The 21,689-nt window shown below is 47.3% G+C and overlaps 1 protein-coding gene across 4 annotated transcripts in view; it reads left to right on the forward strand.

Moving 5' to 3' along the window:
• Nucleotides 1–21,689, forward strand: part of MVB12B (multivesicular body subunit 12B) — a 234,488-nt gene that overhangs the window by 131,969 nt on the left and 80,830 nt on the right. For all 4 annotated transcript variants that reach the window (XM_072960130.1, XM_072960132.1, XM_072960131.1 and 1 more), the window contains one exon: nt 3,106–3,228. In XM_072960130.1, the coding sequence (XP_072816231.1) occupies nt 3,106–3,228 (123 nt within the window). The remainder of the gene's footprint in view (nt 1–3,105; nt 3,229–21,689) is intronic.

Raw genomic sequence — 21,689 nt, forward strand, 5'->3', positions numbered from 1 at the left:
AGGGTCCAGGCCCCTGGAAGCAGTGGTGAGTGAGGCTGAGAGCTTGCCTCCTGTGGAGTTGGTGTTCGGAAAGGGAGAGACCAGCATCAAACCAGAAACAATGAGCGAGACCATTTCAGTTAGTGAAGAAAGTGAGGCAGAAAGGAATGGGGGCTCTTCAGCCTGGGGTCGGGAGGGTGACATGTGAGCACAGTCCTAAATGTAGGGAAGAACCCAGCCTTGCAGGGATCTGGAGGCAGAGGGGAGGGGCCAGCCTCCCAGTGGGGATGGCGGGATGGGTCTGGGGCTGAGAGCAGCCAGGTGTGGCTGAGGTGGTGAGCCAGAAGGAGTAGGAGGTGGGGCAGTGCTCAGTGGGACCTCGTGAAACATGGTGGAGGTTTGGCTCTTAGTCCAATCATGCCGGAAAACCACTGGAGGGTTCTCAGTGGAAAAGAAAGGTGAATATTACATGATCACAGGGTATTTCCGTGTGCAGTTTTTTGGTCCGATGTTCCTCTTCCCTGATAAGCAGGGAACTGCTGAGGGCTTGGCCCACTGTGCCCTTGACCTGGTAGCCTCAGCACCGGGCATGGGCCTGGTATTCATGAATACTGAGTACAAGGAACCTCGGGATTTCATTTGGACTCTTGATTGTAAGTGACAGGAAATCTAAGCCAGGCTGGATTAAACAGAAGAAAGAATTTGTTGGCTGACATAACAGTAGAGTTTGTGGGGCAGGATGGCATCAGGGGTGGCTGGAAGTGGCTGCTCAGAGGGTGTCACTAGGATCTGGTTTCCCCTCTCCTCCTTGCTCTGATTCCTCGGTGGGTTGGGGAGACACCATTCCAAGACGTGTTCTCCCCTGGTTCAGGAGTTGTGGTGCGCGAGCTTTACCTACTTCTCCTCCAGGTTCAAGTCCCGAGGCAAAGATCAAACCTGTGTTCTCCACAGTAGGAGTCGTCCTTACTGGTCTTGGTTGATATCACCAGGGTCATGTGCACCCTGAGCCCATCGCTACACCTGGAAAATGTCCTTCTCTGATTGACCAGGCCTGAGCTGAAAGTGCAGTCAGCTCCACTGGAACTCAGGGACCAGGAATGAGGGGTGGCTGCCCCCCTAAATACAGAAGGCAGGTAGAGTCAGAATAGGGGGTGAATGGATGCTGGATGTTCAAAAGATAATAGATGTTCATTATACTCAGTCAACTAAAATTCGGGTCTCTCAAGTTAATAATGTGGTAGTTTCCAGCCCCCCGGCCATGTGCTGTCTCCCTGGCCAGCTTTGTAAGAAGCATCTCGCTTGTCCCTGCAGGTCCCCACAGATGCGTTTTCCTTCTTGACTTTTGAGGTTGGCCTCTTGGATCTGGGCTGGGCTGGGCTTTGTTTTGCCTATTGCACATTTGAACCCAGACGGTCCCCTTTACTCTAAAAGCCACGGCCTTTTCTCAGAGGCTGCACGTGGGCTGGGCATAGACGGAGCTGCGGGGTTTGTGTGAAGCATGTGGGGAGCGGGCGTCACAGGAATAGACATCTTCATCTTGGCACAGTGGCTTGTTTGGACTTTTCAGCTGTGGAGTCTGAATGCTCTGTCTTGAGATTTTGTGGTCCTTAAGGAGGACTGTGTGATCACCCCCTTTCTATACACTGAAAAATCCCGTTTTACAACACGGTTTAAATTCATTAAATAAAAAGGATAACAGGAGTAGGAAATAGTTAAGAAAATAACCATACTTCAGGTACCTTAGAAACAGCCACTTACATACAAATAGTAGAAATCAACAATTTAGTAATGAACTTTTAAGGTCTAATTTCAGTTACTACGTATATTATGTGTTTTCAGTTACTGTGTGTCTTCAGTTTTTGTAAATTACAAACCATACTACTGTAGAAGATTCAATTTTTAACCAATTTAAACAATTCTAAAGAATAGATTCTTACCGTATATGTCTTGATAATCAAAACTAGACTTTTATATCATTTCGAAAAGATTGCTAAATAAAATGTATTTTTGTTTCATCTTGGGACAAAAATTATTTTCTAGAAGAAGGCAATTCCAGTGTTATCTTTAAGGAAAGAGAATTCAGTGTTCAGAACTTCGTCACTTTTTCCCAAAGTGGGCACAGTTCAACACGTTACTTTGCAAAAGTTTGGGGTTTGTTGGCTGGGGAGACGGAAACCTCAGGCTGGGAGTGGCTCCTCTGAGGCCTGACCGTGGCCGTGACCAAGAGGTGGAGAAATGAGTGCAGCTGATTGGAGTCAGCCGCCTAATAAGACATGACTGTGGTTTAGGATAGTTCCTGTGGGGTGCTCAGAAGCTCCTAGAAGTATCCCCTGGATAAATCTTTTCTCAGTTTTTGGAGAAATGCTCTCCCTTTACACCCCAGCATGCAGTTCTGTGGGCCAGTTGAGTAGTTAGAAGTTGGTTGTGGCTAAAATAATCCCATTGCCGTTCCTGAGGGCACACCTGTCTCATAAATGCCCGTGACTGAGTGGCGTGGGGTCGGGCTGCGGTGGGCATGCAGGTCAAGGAGCAGGAACCCTGACGTGGTGTCTGCCAGGCTCTTTCGTCACCACCCTAAGTCATGGTGGCTCATGGGGCACGTGCCTCGGGCTTTATGGTGTGAAGATGTCTCCCAGACTAACCCTGAGAACGCGGCCAACTGTAGGTGACGCCCGGGCAGTAGGGCGCTTTCTCCTGGGCCTGGGGCCTGGCGTGGAGCGGGGCGGGGCTCGTTCTCCTCGTAGTTAGAAACCGGGAATACGGGTCAGCCATTGCTCACCTGTCTCACCCTGACCCTACAAAGTGGATTGTCACAGAAACATCCACAATGAAACGGCAAGATAAGAATTTTGCAGACTGAGAACCAAGGAAAATGTTGATAGCACGTAGTCGGAAAGCCATTGGGGTCGATGAGGAAGACGGCGTGCCGAGCTGGGACGTTGCCCTCACGTGAGGCGCTAAACCGCGACACTCAGAGCACAAATGGAGGTGATGTAACCACCTTCATGGGCGAGAATCAATTCCCTGGTATTTGAGGCTATGATTCTCCTCGGTGAGTTGGTATGCTTTGTTGCTCAGGTAATTTTACGCTGAAGGTGCCATGAAGATTTCTCTTTTCTTCCAAAGGGAACTGAACAGCATGGGGATCTGGTATCGAATGGGCAGAGTACCAAGAAATCATGACTCATCTCAACCCACTACGCCTTCCCAGTCATCAGCTGCTTCCACCCCGGCCCCCAACCTTCCCAGGTGAGGCCCTATCAGCGGCATCTCGTGCTGTCATGCATGTGATAGTCATGTGCTCTTGGGTCCCACTGCGTAACATTTTAGGACGCCTCCACTTAGTATCTGCTGAGACATTACAGAAGCAATATACCTTTAGAGGAGATTTTGCAAAACCAATTAGAAATCTTTACGTTACACAAATGTGAAGGCCATTCTGTATTCTATTGTACATATTCTGCAGGCGTCTAAAACAATAGAATGTGCAATTTAGAATTAGTTTGCTCTTCTAAAGAGCTCATAGCTGCACACAGACCCCTGATTTGTAGCCATGCGGCTGGGAACGCTGGCCGTAAAAGGTGGGGTTCCTTCTCTGCCTTGGCTAGCAACTTATTTAACCCCAGGAGGCTTGGTACGTAATTTTGTTTGTTTTCATACTGTTTCTTTTCCCAGTGAGCAGCAAACTAAGAAATGGGTCGTTTGGGTATGAGAGTATAGTGAGAAGTTTTTCTGTGGTGAGGGGGTTGTTGGTTTTAATAGTTGTTTCCACAAAGAAACTTGGGTGACCAACCTGGTCTCTGCACCTGATTTTACCTGATTTTAGCCGCAGCAGAGGTCGTCGTGATCTCAAGCCCGTCTGCAAAAGCAGAAGGCATAGGGAACCCTGGCAGACCAAAATCCTCTGCGTCATTAGCGGTTAAGTTATTTGAGGACAAGGAGCAAACAGCAACGATAGATTAAGTTTGAGAAAGGGATTACGCAAGTAAATAAAACAGGTAAGAATTGGTGAGACGGAGATGGACGTAATGTCAGTGAGACTGGATCTCAAAGCTTCCACGTGGGCGAAGAGAGATGAACAAAACCTGTCAGGAACAGGACAAAACTGTTAGAGGGGAAGGGGGATCCTCCGCAGGCCCCACAGTCACACGCTGCCCCCCGGGAGTGCAGAGAAGTGGGTGTGTAGCCCGGACCTCTGGCCCTGGTCCTCCCATGGAGCTTCCCTCCCTCAAAAGAACGCCGTTGTCACAGGCAGCTCAGGGGACTGTCCTTCGGGACACCCTCCGCAAAGACAATCTAGTCTTTCTCTTGCAGTTTCACAAACCAAGTACTGAAACTTAATTACCTCTGGCGTCGCCTGAAGCTTGAGTAGTGGTTTTCAGTTTCACTTTGGTGTGCAGAGCTGTGACTAGCTAGCGGGCTTCCCAGAGCTGTGGGTTGAGCAGGGGAGTGTCTTTGGTTTAGGAACACGAGGCTCCCGCAGCTTAGTTCAGCAGTTGCAAATTCCTGCCTAGATGCCCAGAGTCCTCGCTGCGATTACCTTCACCTGTGCTCGGGGCCCTGGAGAGGTTACAGCTGCTCCCTGTTGACGTCACGTGGTCTGGAAGGGCCTAGAAATAGGCGCCGCCTCAGAGCAGGTTTTAACTTTCCATGAGCACAGATTCTCCTGGTTAAAGCAGGAAGAGTGATCTTCCCCAGAAGCTTGTTGATCAGCTTGAGAACACAGTCACCAGCAGCAGAAGCAGGGGACCCGAGAACACAGGAGCTGGAGGCAGTGCCTCAGAACAAGGCTTCTAAGGCTTGTGTGTTTTGTAACCTCTTGTTGTACCGTTTATGGTTTATAATGGCTGCAAGGAAATTGGATCAGTTTTGTTTTACTTGCCGTATAAAACAAATGTCAAAATAGTCAATATAAAATGTATTCTAATTTGACTGAGTTAAGCCAGTATGCAGTGGAATAATGGAATGTTACATTAATGCTTCCCAGTAAAAACCACTTGTCTCTCCCAAGCTCTCCTCTCTCACTGTGTGGTAATTTACAGGTGGCATGCACACTTCTGTGAGCCTCCTGGTTCATCAGGGATTTTTTTGTGTGTGTTCTTCAATTTTTGTATTGTTTTCCTATCTGGTGTCTTCATTTAAAAAAATGATTATTCAGATTTTCCATTGAAGATTTATGAAATGATGAGTATGTTACTTTATTCCATGAGGCTTCGGATCTCTGGAATCTGTCTGGCAGAGGAGCCTGACACCTTGCTCTCTGGTGGAGCTGTGGGTGCTGCTTGTGTTCCCGCTGTGGGGGTCTGCAGTGGGCCTGTAGGGTGGAGGTCTCCACGTCTGGCTCCCAGGGCTTGCAGTCTTTTCCATCCCCAAGCCTCAAACTTTGAACCTGTAGCTTCCTCTTCCCTTCCTGTTTTGTGCTTCTGTGCCTTTGCTCATGTGGACACCTGTGCATCGGGTATGTCTTGCATCCTCGACCTTAGATGTCAACTCAAATGCCGCCTCTCCCAGGAAGCCTTCCCTGAATGCCTTGTGCCTGTGCCAGGCTCTTCCCTCAGAGCACTTCTCAGCCATTATGCCTTCACTTTGTGATCATGTTGTAAACTCCTTGAAGGCAGGGATTGTGTCCAGGGCCTGTTATCTCCCAGAGCTCAGCCCAGGTACAGGCATGTATTCAGTTTTGCAATAAATGCTTCTCCAGTGGCCTAGGACCCTATGCTGCAGCCTCCCCACCCCTAGACGACTCCCAAGTCCCTAAGTATGCCTCAGGTTTTTCGGATTATGAGAGGAATTGTAGCTTATAGAAAACTGAGAGTATAGAAAATAATGAAAAAAACAAATTCCATCTCCAGTGAGCAAAGGCTCATAACCTTTGGCTGTATTTCCTTCAAGTCATTTTTCTGTGTACTTCTTACATAGATGATATCATCATAAAATAGCAAGTTTGTGTTTTGCTGCTTCTTTCTCTTGTAATGTTGAACCAGAATCGTAATATTCAACTGTGGTCTTTGTGTGGACCCAGGGATCAAGTTGCAAAGCCAAGGCTGGAGTGAGAGCGTGGTGATGCAGCGCCCTCTACTGACCAAAGTTGGAGGAGGCTGGGGGAACCTGCGGGCAGGTTCCTGAGCCAGGGGCAGCGGGACAGGCCCTTTTCCCCCACACCGCCCCTGCAAATCCCTGTGGGGAGTGAAGGGAGCCAGGGAGGGCCGGTAGCAGACCTTGTTGCCTTCTTAAGCCAGAGCTTGTGTCTCAAAAGCTAAAAACGTGTGCTCCGCCTCCCTTTTTTCTGCTGTCACTCATATTTCAAAGAATTTCCTGCTGTTTTTTGGCGAGCTTTCATCCCCAGTTTATTTCAGACAAAGGGGGCCAGTTGGGGCTTTTCAGAGACACTGGGTCATCACCTGAGGGCCTCGTGGTCCTAGCAGATCGGCCTTCCTTGGAACGAGCACTTCCTGCCTGTTTCCTCCCTGTTGTTGCAGAGTGCTGGTCTCAGATGATAGGAGTTGTCCTTTCAGGATGGGCAGCCCCCCTGAAGAGACGGATGCCCCTTGGCTGTATCCAGTGAATTGGACACAGTGTTTGAAGTTCGTGGCAAAAGGCAGGATAAGAGGTGTTTGCAGAGCTCCTCTTCCTCATCCAGCAAACCTTTATCTCCCACACATGCATCTCTACCCTCATTTCTTGACAGTTTCCAAGTGAGGAAGGGCATGCCACTTCATCTGGTGAAGTGGAGCCTCTGTTTCCTCTCTGGGCAGCAGTGCTGCTCCATCCTCTGCCCATCCACCTCACACACACTGGTCAGCAGGATGGGTCTGGCCTTGGCCTCAGGCACGCTCCCACATCCCCACTTCTCTCCCAGGCTGGCCTCAGCTTTGCAAGTCAGCCTGGGGTGGAACAGCAAATGTTAGGGTCCCTGAATCTGGGCTTTTCTGATTCTCTTCTGCACTGTTGCCTTCGGGCAGGTGCAGTTAGAGGAAGCACCTTCTCACTTCAGCCAGAGCCCCCACTTCTCTCTCACGACACTGGCTCTCACATGTGATTCTACTGGAAAGAGAAGGTTCTGCTGAGGCTGGTACCAAGGTTTGGAAAAGCTCAGGGAGGCAGGTGGATTTGCAATTGATGGAGCACCGGTAGCTCCAGAATGTGGATGAATGCACAGTTTTGTGCCCTCCCAGGAGGGGCCCTGGTAGACTGTTGCCCCCCGGCTTGCTGAACAGTAGAACCAGTGGCTTGATAAAGACATCAGAGGCATGCTTATCAAATTTGCAGATGACACAGAATCATTAGGGAGAGCTGATGTGCTGAATGACAGAATCAATACTCTGCATCTTCTCTGCAGCCAGAACACCCTGCTGCAACCGGGAGATGAAAGGTGATAGGTGAAAACGGACAGGGCCCCTGAGGTTCAAAAAATCAATTGCACGGGAACAAAATTGAGGAGACCGGGCTTAGTGGCGGTCTGTGGGAGATGATGGGGCTGGGCACGAGCTTGAGTGGCTGCAATACAGCCCGGTGTGCATGGTGAGGCACGTTCTGCACCGGTCAGGTCCGTCAGGAGGGGCACGCCCACTGCCATCCACCACCCTGTAAAAGTTACTTGAATCAAGAATTGAACTTGAGTGTGAGGAATCACCGAGTTTTGATCTGAATAGAGATGCAGCCTCTGGCTTCGGGTGTCTAAATGGTCAACGTGTAGAAGGGAAAGAAGTGTTTCCAGGTGGGGATGGGGCGTTGGGAGCCCCTGAAGGCAAAATTCAATCAGGTAAACTAAAGTTACAGGGTGGTAGGTTTGGGCTTAACATTAAAAAAATTAATATGGAGAACTCCCCAAAGGTAAAAAACCTCATGGCATTGAATAAGCCAACTAAAGAGGTCATTTGCACCCAGCGGCTGGCAGTATTCAGACAGCATTTGGATTTGTCCAACCTTCAGTGGTTCTTCTTAAGCCTTTTTAAGAAATGTATCGGATTCCCTGACCCAAGCCTCAAAAGTCCAGACAGCAAGCCTGCACGTGAGGGCCGCAGTTGCCTTGCCACCGGTGACTTGGAGGAGCTGGAGCTGGGGTCGGGGACTGAGTGTGGAGGCCTGTGGAGTGGCTGCCGTGGCACCCTCCCCGGGTGGAGGCACTGAGGGCCCTCATCGGGCCGCCCCGTGTCTCCATCCCAGTGTTGGCGTGTGGGAGCTGCACTGCAGGTATTTTTGTCCCTTTCAGAGTCCAGCTGAAATAAATCGCCTGGCCTCCAGAGTGTGGTGTTTCCAGGGCTTTCCCGTCTGGGTGGACGTGGGCTGGGGTGGCCTTCTGGTTCCAGAGTTCACTCTGCTCCCCAGACCTCAGGCCATAGGCTCATCCTGTGATCCTCCACTGACACCACCCCTGGGAGAAAGTGTCATCTTCCCTCCCTGAGCCACAGCGGCCGCTCCTTCCCCGGCCCTGGAGTCCTGCCCCGCGGCCTCCCGGGAGCGTCTCCCCGGTGTCGGTGTAGGTTGGGGCCCAGCTTCCCTTATAAGGTGCAAGGCGCTGCTCTGCGTTGTCCCGGGAATCTTCCGGTGATTTGTCAGCTTCCAGCAAGTTGTCAGTCACACGTTCCGAAGTATGTTTCTTAGTGACAGACATAATTGTACTTAACTTTTTGCGTGGATGTTATCAATCTGTGACAGATACTCTGGGAAATGGGGCATTTTGATTGCAGAAGATCTGTCACATGCATTTAGTCTTCCTCTCAGGGACACCAGGATTCAGTCACAACTTTTGCATGTCGATGTCAGGTTTTGAGAACATAGCTCCTTGCTGACCTCAAAAACTGTTCCGTCACTCCGACCCCAGGGCTGTCATCTAAAAGGTTAATGGCTCTTCCTAAAGGAGAGTGAAAGCCGTGCGCAGTGATCTAGCATTCAGGCCATGCGTGCCCGGGCTCGTCCACATCACATCCGCTGTCAGAAGCCCATGAGCTGCTGGGCTCCGTCCTGGCCCCCTGACTGCACCATCCTGCCGACACGGAATCAGTGTACCACTGGATCCACCCACAGAGTGAGCCTGCTGCAGGGCCAGAGCCTTAGCTCACCAGCCACAGTCCCATTGTCTGAGCTGACAGCCTAAAACCCTTGGCTGCCTCCTGTAAGTGTCTGATTATAAGATGGTCTTCGTACCGCAGGAGATGATGTCACCTGCTGTGTTGTTGCAGGACTTGAACGGGGGTCCCAGGATTGCACAGATCAGGGGGGCCGTTTTCCTTTTCCTGCCGAGGTGTCTGCCCACCCCCATCCCACCCCACCTGGTAGCCAGAACTGGCCTGAGGGTATTTGCCTATGTGGAGGCCTGGCAGTTTCTCCTCCTTTATAGGTTTAATAGGAGAAGGCTTGGCCCAGAGGATTGGAAGGAATTCATCTTGGAGTTGAAAGCCGTTGTTTAATAAAAGTTTCTCATTTATGAGAAGGGCTGTGTGTGTCCTGCATCAGGTAAGATGAGAAGGCAAGGCCAAGCGCTGAGTCCAGTGGTTCTTTTTTTCCTCTAATAGTAAACAACTTACGACGTGGACTTTGAGCTTCACTGCCACAGTAGAGACGGTCTGAGGTACGTGGGCCCGGGCAGCACTCTGCCCTGGTCCCCCTGGCAGGGGCGTGGGCCTTACTGTCCCAGCGAGGCCTGCAGGACCTCGTCCCTCTGCAAGGCGTGTCTGGGCGTAACTGTGGGTCGGGCTTTTCTTGGAAGAATTAGCCATCCTTTTCATTTACACAAAAACCACACACATTTGTGTTTAACTCTGAAGACAGGGGACTCACGTGTTTGTATCCTTCCTTGAAGCCACCTTCCTCTGAAGATGGAGGCGGTAACCCGGCTTTGTCGTTCCAGCACAGGGGGCGTGAGCGTGGGCACCGCACGGTGCGAGTATCCTCACTCTGCTTGTGGTACCTCCACCCACTCCAACTGAAAGCATCAACCACAGGGATATCACCAAGAGGAACCCTCTGGAGGGGTGGGATCAGAACACGGAATCAGTTAGATTAGAGGTTCGCTTCTGGGGCTCGGTATTATTTCAGGTAAACAGTCCACGCTTACATTCTTTGCCTGGAGCTTTAAAGTCCCAGGTTGCCTGCCATCCTGTTGGGATTTTCAAACATGCACATGTTCTTTGTTCTGTTTGGAGCCTTCACTGGCTTCCTGTTAACTGACGTGCCTCCCAGTCATCTCGCGTTCGGCTGGTCTCCTGGTTTCTGGTCACGTTGTCCTCATTCCGGGTTCACCTCTGCTCTCCCAGCCCCTGTGCCAACCTCCCCCCGCCCTGAAAGGGGCAGACTGGACTCCAGAATGCTGAAGCTTGTTGCTGTCCACCCTCCAGGCGTGGCCGCACCCTCGCCTCTTCTGGAAAACCCAGTCATGTCATTTTCTGTCTTCCTCTGCTCCAGTCGCCTGCATCGTACAGTTTGGCATTTCACGTTTCCCTGTCATTGTCATATTTATCTTTGGTCTTATGACTAGATTTGCTGACTTATTGATGACAGGGATTCTCATGTTTCCTTTTTCTCCTTTAAAGACTCAGAAAAGGTTAGTCACAGAAATAACGATGATAATATTGCATCACTGTGTATCAAAATTTAGCAAGTACTTTCAACTGCATCACCTCATGAGATACAGTAAGTATTCAGTGAAAAATGTGTGGCCCCCAAATGGTAGGGCCTTTGAAGTCCAGGAGCCTGGCATATGGTGGCACTCAGAAAATACTTATTGAATGTGTGAAGTGAGCTGGTTTAGATACATGGGACCAGATATCATATATTTATTCTTCTCTCCTTCCCTCTGTCCATCCATCCAACCAACAGAGACTTATATTACATTTACTGGGTGTCAGGCCCTGTTCCAGTGCTTAACAAATAAAAACTCACTTAATCCTAAAACAGCTGTGAGTTGGGTCCTGTTTTCCCCTCCTTTTTAAGATGAGGAAACTTGAGATCAAAGAGGTTAAATTCCTTTCCCAAAGTCACACAGCTAGGTATCAGAGCTGGGGTCTGAACCCCAGCAGGTGAGCTACCCTTGGCTGGCAGGCCGTCCCTGTGCCCTGAGGCTCGTGGTCCCCTGTTCACAGCTGAGTGGAGCGTGTGCCTCAAGGCGCTGGCGGTTGGGGTGCAGCCCCAGGTGTCGCGGCCGTCTTCACCTGCAGCCTCTCCAGGCTCCTGACCTGCCCGCAGCTGGGAGGTGAGGACCACCCAGAGCCTGCGCGTGTGGCCGGGGCGCTCACGGCATTCACGCTCTTTGAGGGAGATGTGTGGACGCTGGCCAGGGGCCAGTCCACACGAGCTGTGATGGCGCCTGAGGAGAGCACGTGGGGGCCATACACGAGAGGGTCCCTGTGGAGGGCTTCAGAGCCGCGACGAAGCAGGGCAACAGGGAGTTTGATGTATTCTGGTGATCATGAGGGTGGAGTGAAAGAGACCTGCAGACTAAGGTTATTTGAGTATCTTTGAAACGCTTGTGTCACAGAGCTGCCACTGCGTTTGTAACGGTATCAGACTTAGCTTTGGTGTCAGAGTAATTTTGAAGGCGAAATTTCATTAGAATGCAGTTTGGTATTGTTAGATATGAATGATGAGTTTCAGGCTGAGCAATACACTTTTTTGATATTAATTTTTAATACGGCTTCTTGGGAAGTCAGAGCTTGTATTTAATGAAGAATCGACTATTAGTCAATAGAGCGTCCCCCTCTGAGCTGGCCTCCCCCGCCTTCACTCACACATCAGCTCTTTGACAAGGGCTTTGCGGCTTGTAAATGTGTTATCGTTGTGATTTTTGTGACTTTGTGGGAGTCTTGTTTTTCTTGGTGGCTGTGATAGTTATGCGTGCTGCTGCTGCTTGTTCCGGAAAGCGGGGTTATAATGTGAAATGATTCCCATGCCTGCTTCTCAAGTGTGCGAGGGCTCTTGGCACAGCTGGTTTAAGCTCCAGGGTCTGGAGAAAGGCCTTTTTCAGGATTATGAAAATAGTGTTCCGTGTGTCAGAACAGATTTATCAGTTCACTTTAGGGTCGGTTTTGTGAACCAGACCACTTAGAGGAGGATATTTTACCTTTTATCAGAGTGGAAGCTGACAGTCTATTTGCAGGGAGCTCCATGGAATATTTCACCTGGGCCTCTCAGTGTAAATCTAGCCGCCAAAGTAAAAATGAGTGTTAAGCGAAATTTCCTGGTATTTTACCACCCCTGCCCTCCCCACCCCCATGCTATTCTATTTTAAGGCCGGGTTTCAATTATCAATTTGGATATTTAATAAAATCCTTTGCTTGCAGTAACTTTTCGAAGGCCTTTTGGACTTGTTTGGGTGGGGCTTTTGCCCGTGCGTAGGGTAGCATCCAGCCTGAACTCCCTTCTTCAGCAGCAGATGTTTTGTTTCCAGTTGAATAATAATATTAATAATTATCAGAATAAATATGATTATCACCATCATCGTTATTATTTCAGCTACAACTTTCTGAGCATCTTGTGCCAGGCATTGTGTAAACACTCCATATATATTGTTTTAATCTTCACAACCACGCAGTGGGGTGAATAATCGTGTCCTCATTTTTCAAGAAACAAGAAAACCGAAGCTTGGAGAGATGGTGACTTAGTCAAGGGCAGAGCGTTAGGACTCAGAGGAGCCAGGATTGGAGCCCAGGTCCCACCCTCGTGTCCTCCCTGCCTTCCAGGAGCCTCGGGGCTTCCCTGCACCTCAGTGTCTCCTGCAGCCAGTGACACGGGCTCTCCCAGGACCAAACACAGGCGTAAACTCTTCCAGCCCAGAGCCCACATTCCACCTCCTAATTAGTCATTGCTCCATTTTGCTAAGCAAATTGTTTTGCACAGCTTTTGAGATTGATTGGGCAAGAAGGGGAAGAATGTGCCTTCGGTTCTTTGATAGGGTTTGTTTTCGTTCAGACTGCTCGCCGCCTGGCCTGCGCTCTCACGCACAGGGCCTTTCATGAATCTGGCTTTGGCAGCCTCACTACTCTTGAATTTTGGAGAAGCGGATATTTTAGTAGGCTGGAAGAAGATGAAAAGCTAGTGTGCCCATGTGTTCCTTGTTTTTAAAAGCCGGGTCAGTGAGGTTTAGAGACTCTTTAAATATTTCAGTTTATAAGGTGAGACTAGATCATCTGGAATGGAAGTGTGCTGCCCTCCGTCCCAGGCTTGGCTTTTTTCTTCATCTCTTTCATAATGGAGGTAGGTATTTTGGCACTGCAGGGTTCAAGTGTAATAAAACTTAAATGTAGTGAATAAATACCGTGATTTGGAGTGCTGCTGCAGCTATGAAAGTTAGTTTCCCCTTTTTTTTTTTTTTTTTTGTTTCTTGAGTAATCAGTGACTTGAAAAATAATAGATTGGTCCAAAGATGGTAGCTTAAGAAACTGAAAACTCTGAAGCTTTAAAGGAGTATGGTCTGTGACATTTTTCTAAGAAAGCATTTTCTTCACTCAATTAAATCTTCCCCAGTCGAGATTAGACATCTATCCTGAAATATATATTTAAATAGTTTGAAATTCTACTCAAGTGTTCATTTTTAGTTAAGGCAGTGCCGTCCTAAGCCCTCATTGTCTCTTGGATTTTGAAAGATAAATGATGTGACGGTTGTTTTTCTTGATCCCAAGTTATTTATAGAAGCCCCAGATCTAGTGACTGTCTAGTCTAACCCTAAGGTTCCAACGAGGGGCCGGCGGAAGTGACTGGGTGCTGTGCCCGTGGGGAAAGTGGGGCTGAGACCAGGTCTCACCTCCCCATTACGGAGCGCCTGGCATTCTACATTCTCCAACGGGAGGTGGGATGAGAAGCTTTTCACTGCCCGGGTCATGGATATGAGATGCTCGCAGACGCCTGGCAGGGGTGGCTGTGGTCACGGCCCTTGTAGCACTGCCGAAAGCCCAGAGAGGAGGGCCCTTGACCATCACTGTTTCCAGGGCCGGGCCCTGCTCCAGCACAGAGTGAGCAGGAACCCCGGGTGCTGGCGTTTTCTGTCACGTTGCCTTCACCCTTCATACCTCCTCGAGTCCAAATTCCAGAAGTAATTTGTCACTTTGGAGGAGGGAGTCATTAATAACCATTATTTAGAACTGTCGAGTCTTCCTCTCTGTGTGTGAGTGAGTTAAGCATCCAAAAAATTGGCCTTGTTGGTGGCACACAGGGCCTCCCCATTGACAGATCAGGCCCGCCCCCACCCCCGCTGGTCCTTCTCACGTCCCCATTATTTCAGGTCTGTCTTTAATCACCGAAAGGGTGGTGGCAGAGTGGTTAAAGCACGTCCTCCTGGAATTCATTAGTATTATTACCAAAGACTGTGTTGTAAATTGTTGATTTTTTTATTTTGAGCTGCTTGGAAAAAATTTCTTAACTATTTCATTTTAATGTACTTTAAAAAAAAATTTGTCTCATCAAACAACAGTTCAGAAACCTGGACTTCAGGTCCCACTGGGTGAAGCTGGAATGGTCACGTCACCATCAGGTTGCGGGGTGGGGGGCAGAGGAGGAACCCCCAGACCTTCCAGTGGTGGTTAAGGAGAGGACTTGGCATCCAGTGTATGTTAATGCAGGTTGTTATTCTTTAACGTTAAAATTCCACTAAAGTACTAATAATTACTGTTAATATCTTTCCGTGGAAACTTACAGTAAAGGAGCAGTAGTAGAAACAGTATTTAAGGGAGAGCTGCCGGCATGATAAGAATGCAAATACGTGTTATTAGCCTAATGATTTTGCCGTCGCCATGGTTGTGCGGCAGCAGTGTTGTGAATATGTCATCCGGCACCCGTGAATTTGGAAAGTGTGTCAAAACACAACTTCAATTAGTTTGCTCTAATTATGGCTCTGGAGAGTTTGTAACTACATCACTCCTCATTAAAAGAGATTTTCTTATATGGATTAATGTAATATACAAAGGAAAGTTTCAAAGTTCCCGATGCCTCTTGCTCCCGCAACGAGCAGGCTGGGAGCAGGGCTGACGGATCTTGGGTCTCCCGCCGCCAGCCCAGCTCTTCCCTTCTGTCCCGCCATCCGCCACCTGCTAAGAAGTGGCCGTGGCCAGTGGAGCTCTGGCGACATCCTCAAGAGGGTAATCGAACCCATCGCAAGCTTCTAAAAGAAGATGGCTAATCAGAAACTACGAGGACATCACTCATTCTAAGTAGCTGGGTGAGGTCTGGAAGCAGAAGGACCTCTAGACCTGCAGTGGCCCTGTGTGATGTGCACACTCAGCCTTTGGTCCCGTCTGGGGGTCCCCGGGGGACACTGCATGGGAAAATGGGTTACTTTCGGTCACACAGAATCACATGGAGTCTGTGAAATGTCAATAAAAGTCTTTTCATAGGTGAGAAAGAGGACCTGAAGGAAATGTAATCTTCCATCCAAACTGATAGGTAGCTATAAATGCTGTTGTGGAGCCACTGCGATTTTGAAAGAAAAAAAAAATTCACATTTTCTTGTCTTGCCACTGACCTTCCCCTCCCCTTGGACACCAGTGGTGTTCTGCCGTGACCACCTCTTCCAGGCTCCCTGGTGCAGGGTCTGGGTGGCAACAACATGTCTCAAGTTTGTGTCCAAGGCCGTTTCTTCGTGCTTGGCTGCCCCTCACCTCACCCATCTCCTGAGCCGCTGGCCGCAGCATCATCATGACATCCCAACTCGGGGAGCTCAGTGGTGCATTCTGAATCCAAGAGATGAATTTGAGAATGCTGCTTGAGGAGGCCTGGGTTTTGGTTGCCCTCATCCTCCGATTTATTTGCACAATGCAAAATATCCACAATACAGCTTTAAATATATTTTTGTTGACTGTTAAGTGTTCTCTTTTCACTTTTGGTAAGTACAAGGCAGGTAGGGGTGTGTGTGTGTGTGTGTGTGTGATGAGCAACTTGGCCTTCTTTATACCACTCACAAGCAATGTCACCTTGAGTAAGTTACAACACTCCTCTGAGCCTCGGTTTCCTTGTCTATAAAATGGGCATAAGAATACCTCTATGCAGGATTGTTGTGAGAACTAAATGGGGGAACATATGGAAGTGCCACACCAGGCACATGGTGGGCATGCAGGCATGGGACTTTCTGTTTTTATCCAGGATTCCTTTCAGAGTTTACTCTGAGCTCAAGCAGTTCATTCCCTCAGACCCTTCTGTTGCCACCATTTGGCCCCTTGCAGCCTGAGTCACCGGCACCCCCACCAAGTTCCCACGGTGTCAGACTGGGCGCAGGCCTTCTCCCCCACAGAGCTGCACTCACAGGTGAGCAGCTGGGAAGGGGTTAAGATAGTAATTGTGTAAATCTTCCAGGCTTTCTCCCAGTTCTGCGATAATTTGATGAAGAACTTCACCCTAATTAAATATTCAAATTAGGAATAAGTGTCAATATGGCTTCCCATTGCCTGGAATGATGATTAATTGTATTCAAAACTCTAGTGGCCCACTGTAATCTAAACTGAACTGTTGTTCTTGATTATTTCTGCACCGCACTTGCCATGTTTTTGTTTTAAGATTTAAACTAGTAATTGATTTGCCATATGCTGTCGAGCTGCACATACTTTAAAGTTATGCGTTTAGGAACTTGGGGAGTTTGGAATTGTGATTTCCTTAGTCTTTCAGTGGCAGCTTTTTTCCCCCTTGTCCAATGTGGAGTGATTTGGTTGGAGTGTGTGTGTGTGTCTGTGTGTTTGTGTTGCCCATGAGGAAAACTCATTATATAGTCAAGTTGGTAGGTTGAAATTATATTGATCACTGCAAATGGGTTGCCTCAATGGAAAATGAACATTCTGCATTTATACTTTTGTGCTTGTGTTGTCATGGTAAAGCAACATGGCATAGTGGGAAAAGCATAAGCTCAAATCCTAGCTCAGACAATTCCTTTAGCTGTGTGACCTTGGACAAGTTCCTTAACCTCTCTGAACCCTCTTTCCCCTGACCCGTAGAACCCCGCTGGGTTGTGAAGATTAGAGATGAGTGAGAAGCATAAAGAGTAGTGCAAGTGCTCAGTAAGTGGTAACTGTCCAAGTCACAGATGATTCCAGGAACAAAGTATTCCGTGTCCTTTCATTGCTTCGGCCCTTTCTCCCTGACCACATTCTTCCCTCTTGGCAGCTGGAACCAGGACTCCTACGTCCCTGGATTCTTGAGAGGGCCTAGTGGAGTCCCTGGTGCATGGTAGGCACTCAGCCGATGTTTGTTTTGTTTTGTTTTGTGCCGTGGCTTTAAAAATCAAAGCATATAACGTTACAGCCTTCTGTTTGTATATCTTATGATATTTAGAGCCTTTTACTTTATGAGAAAGAGGATTTCTATGTGTGTTTCATTTTACTTATGGATTAAAGGGGAAAGATTTGAGTCTTATTTGGGTTTTGGTTTTTTTAAATCACTTTTAAAAGACTTTATTTTTAAAGAAGTTTTAGGTTTGCAACAAAATAGAAAGGTACAGAGATTTAGTATATATACCCCTGACCTCGCACATGCATAACTTCCTCTGTGACCAGCATCACTCATTCACCAGAATGGCTTTTTCTTTTTTTTTTTTTTTAACCAAAGATGAACCTACATCAATACATTATAATCGCCCAGAGTCTGTAGTTTACGTTAGGATTCACTCTTGGTGTTGTACATTCTGTGAGTTTGGACAAATGTATAACGACACATGTCCATCATTATAATATCACAAACAGTCATTTCACTGCCCTAAAAATCCTCTGTGCTGTGCCTGTTCCTCTCCCCCCCGGCCCCTCTGGCAACTACTGATCTGTTTACTGTCTCCATAGTTTCACCTTTTCCAGAATGGCACAGAGTTGGAATCATTCAGTATGTAGTCTTTTCAAATTGGCTTCTTTCATTTAGTAATATACAGTTATCATTAAAAAAAGAAACTATCTCAGGGCCAAATGCAGTGCTTGGCATATAGTTGGAGCTTAGCTAGAAACTAGCAGACTGAGTTGGTCACAATATATTGATTATAGTAGCAGCCTTATGTGCCTGTTGACAACCACAGTTCGTCTCCCCTTGGCTGGCATCAAGTTAGTAGATATATTTGGAATTAAGTTTCAGGTCTGGGCATAGAAAGTTTGAGGTGGTGAATTATTATTGCAGAAGAAATGGGTTCATTTTAGGTTTTGGAAAACCTCACTTTGTTGATGTCAGTTACAAAACAAAGCAAAATGTCTCATCAGATCATGAGAAAGGGTGGTAAACACTCCACATCGTAATTTCTTTCTGAGGTTGGCTCCAAAATCAGTGAGAAAAAAAATGGCCACCCCTAAAAATATTGTAAGACCTAGAGTCATTAAAATGACTGACTTTCTTTTTCAGTAGAACCAAGTTACAAGAAAAAATTGTGGTATTTTCTCACCTCTCTGGGTCTTCACAGATCTGAATGGTAACTCAGAACCTCAGGTTGGAAGCACAGGGGACCCGGAGCGGGAATCCTGGCTGTGAAGTCTTTGAGGAGGAGGCTAGTGCTGGTCAGGCCCTTCCAGCTGAAGATGATTCATTTTAATTACCTTCCAGGGCGATCCAATACCTGAGCATATGGTCCTTAAGAAATAAGCCTCCCCAGACAGTCAGCGAATGTGGGCAATGGTCAGGGACCTCATTCTGACACCGTTGACCAGCCTTGGAGAGCGGACGCTCTAGAAGGTGCTTATTAAAATGCCAGCAGGTGCGGCGCAGGTCCCCTTTCCTGTGACTCCCTCACCCTGCTTGTGCCAGGTGTTTTATAAGAGCCTTTTTCTTCATTAAATGGCATTCATTAAGCACGTCCTTACACCTGGCACAGAAGCTGTGTGTCACAGATGACTTCTTCCCAATGGTGTTTTGCAGGAATAAAGTGGAATTTCATTTCGCTGTTTGCTGTGTTCTTCCTCCCCCTCTCCCACCACCCTAACTCAATCATTGCAGCTTTTGCATATTCCCCCTCCATCCCTCCCCCATCCCGTTACTTTTCTTGTGCCCTTTACCTCTGGTCTCTGTCCGCCAGCAGCCACGTTATCTGGAAAACTAGGTGCTCCTTGAGCGCCGAGTGCTGTGCAGAGTGCTTTCATATACCCTCACCCTCCTAGAATTCTCCTCTTAGTGTTGGCTTTTTTCCCTGATAAAAAGAAAAATAATTTCTCATTAGAAAAATTAACATATAAAGACATATAAAAAGCAGGGGGTAGAAGTCCACACTTGGACCTCAGAGACTTCTGTTGTCCACACCACGGGCATCGCCCTGCCTCTCCGTCCTGCCGCTAGCACAGGGCCATCACATCTGTCAGCTGGCATATCCTTCAGGTCCAATTTGTACTGGGGCACGTGTATCTGTGTGTACCCATAGAAGTAGGTTGTTGGTGTCGCGGTTTACACGTGCATCATTCTGCAACTTGGTTTCTGTTTTGTTCCCTTTTGTTGTGACCTAACAGCCTTGTCTTTGACATCTGGCCATGTTGATGCAAGAATATCTGGCTCATTCCTTCTCCTTGGTCTGCCCCACTAGCATGTGAACATTTTCCCAATTCCTTGCTCTTACAAAGAAATAGGCCATAAGGATCGGGTTTCTGCCTCTTCCTGTGGCTGACTGAGATCACTCTCCCTACAGTCTGTGCCCGAGTTCCTCACTCAGCGTCCTGTCATAAGCACCCTCTCCCATTTCCACCCAGAAAACCTGCAAACATCGTTTTATATCTGTAAAATATTCTAAATCAGGCATAATGTTCTTCCCAGTTTTTGCATAGTGCATCGTGATTCGGAGCTGCATTTTGTAATTTGTCCCATCAGGGTTCAGATCCAAGCTGTGCCCCCTCAGGCAGGTTCCTGAACCTTTCTGAGACCTTCTGTCAAATAGAGATGATCTCGGCGCCCAGCTGTGGGATCCGGGGGGGGATTACATGATGCGCGTGAAGGGCAAGCCCTGCGAAAATGTCAGCGAACATTATGTTATTGTTTTTTTATCTCAGATAAGTCATTTCTTATGTTTCAGATTATTTCCTCAGGCTAGATTTCCAGAGAGAAAGAGTCAGTGCTGGTCCTTTTGTCCCATTACGTCCCCATTCTTAGGTCTTAATTTTGAATCACCTGGAGCATGTTCTTAATGTATTTCTTTCAGCGAAAGGGACAAGAATGGTCTTTTTTTATTGTCAGCTTCACATATAAAAGAAAACTTGTGATTCAGAATATTTCTACTCATTCAGCCTTCTTTCCCTTCGTAACTGTGTCTCCCTAGCCTTCAGCATTTAGTGTCCCAGGAAAGGAATTTAGTTTCATTTTCTATACTTTTTATGCAAATGGAAAAAGAGTACATGTACAAATAGACTCTTTGTCATCTTATTTTACTTAGCATCATTATCTTGAGATGTATCCATCTTGCATGTATCACTCGTTCCTTTTTGATGGCCGAGCAGCATCCATTGTGCGGCTCCACCACCGTGTGTATCCAGTCACTTGTTGTTGGCTATTTGGCTTGCTTTTAGTTTTTAACTTTTACAAATAAGGCTGCTCAGTACACATGTGTGCAAGTCTTTGTAAAGACATCTACTTTCATTTCTCTTGGGTTCTATATATGTAATGGTTTGTATACTTGTGATGGCTGGCTGGTACCATAGGGTATGTTTAACTTTTTCAGAAACTGCAGACTGTTTTCCGAAGTGGTTGTACCATCTTACATCCCTATCAGCAATGCAGAGTGTTCCAGTTGCTCCTCATCCTTGCCCACAATTGATGCTGTTGGTCTGTTTAATTTCTGTCGTTCTAGCAGATGTGTAGTAATATCTCCTGGTGGCTTTAATGGGCATTTCCCTAATGACTGATTTCAGACATTTTTTCATGTGCTGATTTGCCATTTGTGTATTTCTTTACTGAAGTGTCCATTCAGACCGTGTGGTCTGCTTTAAATTGGATCATGAGTCTCCTATTAGGTTGTAAGAGTTGTGCTTATATCCTTGTTGTAAGTTGGATATACGTTTGCCAATTTTTCCTTCAGGTCCGTGGCTTGCCTTTCCACTTTTGTAACAGCATCTTTTGACTAACAAGAGTTTTAAATGTCGGTGAGATCCAGTTTATCATTTTTTTTCTGGTACAGTTTATGCTTTTTTTGTGTCCTGTTTGAGAAATCTTTGCCAAACCTAAGGTCACAAAGATTTTCTCCCGTGTTTTCTTCTAAAAGAGGCCATGCTATGCCTGTTCAGTCAAGATGCATTTAAATAAAAAGTATCAAACCCCAGGCCTTCTGAACTTAATAACCTACTGCTTCCCTTTCCTCTTTTCTAGAATAGTTCTGTGACTCTCTCGGGTCATTTTGTATATGTACGTGGTGTGAGGTAAGCGTCGAGGTTCGTTTTTTTTCACATTTGGCTCTCCAGTTGCTTCAGCACCATTTGTTGAAAAGATCACTCTTTCCGCATCAAACCGTCTTGGCATATTTGTTGAAAATCAATTGATCATACATATCAGGGTCTGTTTCTGGACTCTTCATCTGTTCTGTTGATCTGTATGTCTGTTTTTGTCAGTACCACACTCTCTTGATCACTATAGCTTTACACTAAGGCTTGAAATTAGTCTTGAAATCAGAATTTATTTAGCTGTGAGTCTCCTTAATTGATTTTGCTTGGAATGTGGGGAGCCCTGCTGGGCTTGTTTGTCTGGACTTTGTTTCAATCAGGCAAGCTTTCATCTGTTTCTTGAAGTTACGTCTCCTTTAATTGTCCTGATTTCTTTCTAACACCTAGAATATTTAGGTTGGTCCTAGTTCCCCA

Source organism: Vicugna pacos, chromosome 4 (assembly GCF_048564905.1).
Source record: "Vicugna pacos chromosome 4, VicPac4, whole genome shotgun sequence".
Classification (NCBI taxonomy): Eukaryota; Metazoa; Chordata; class Mammalia; order Artiodactyla; family Camelidae; genus Vicugna; species Vicugna pacos.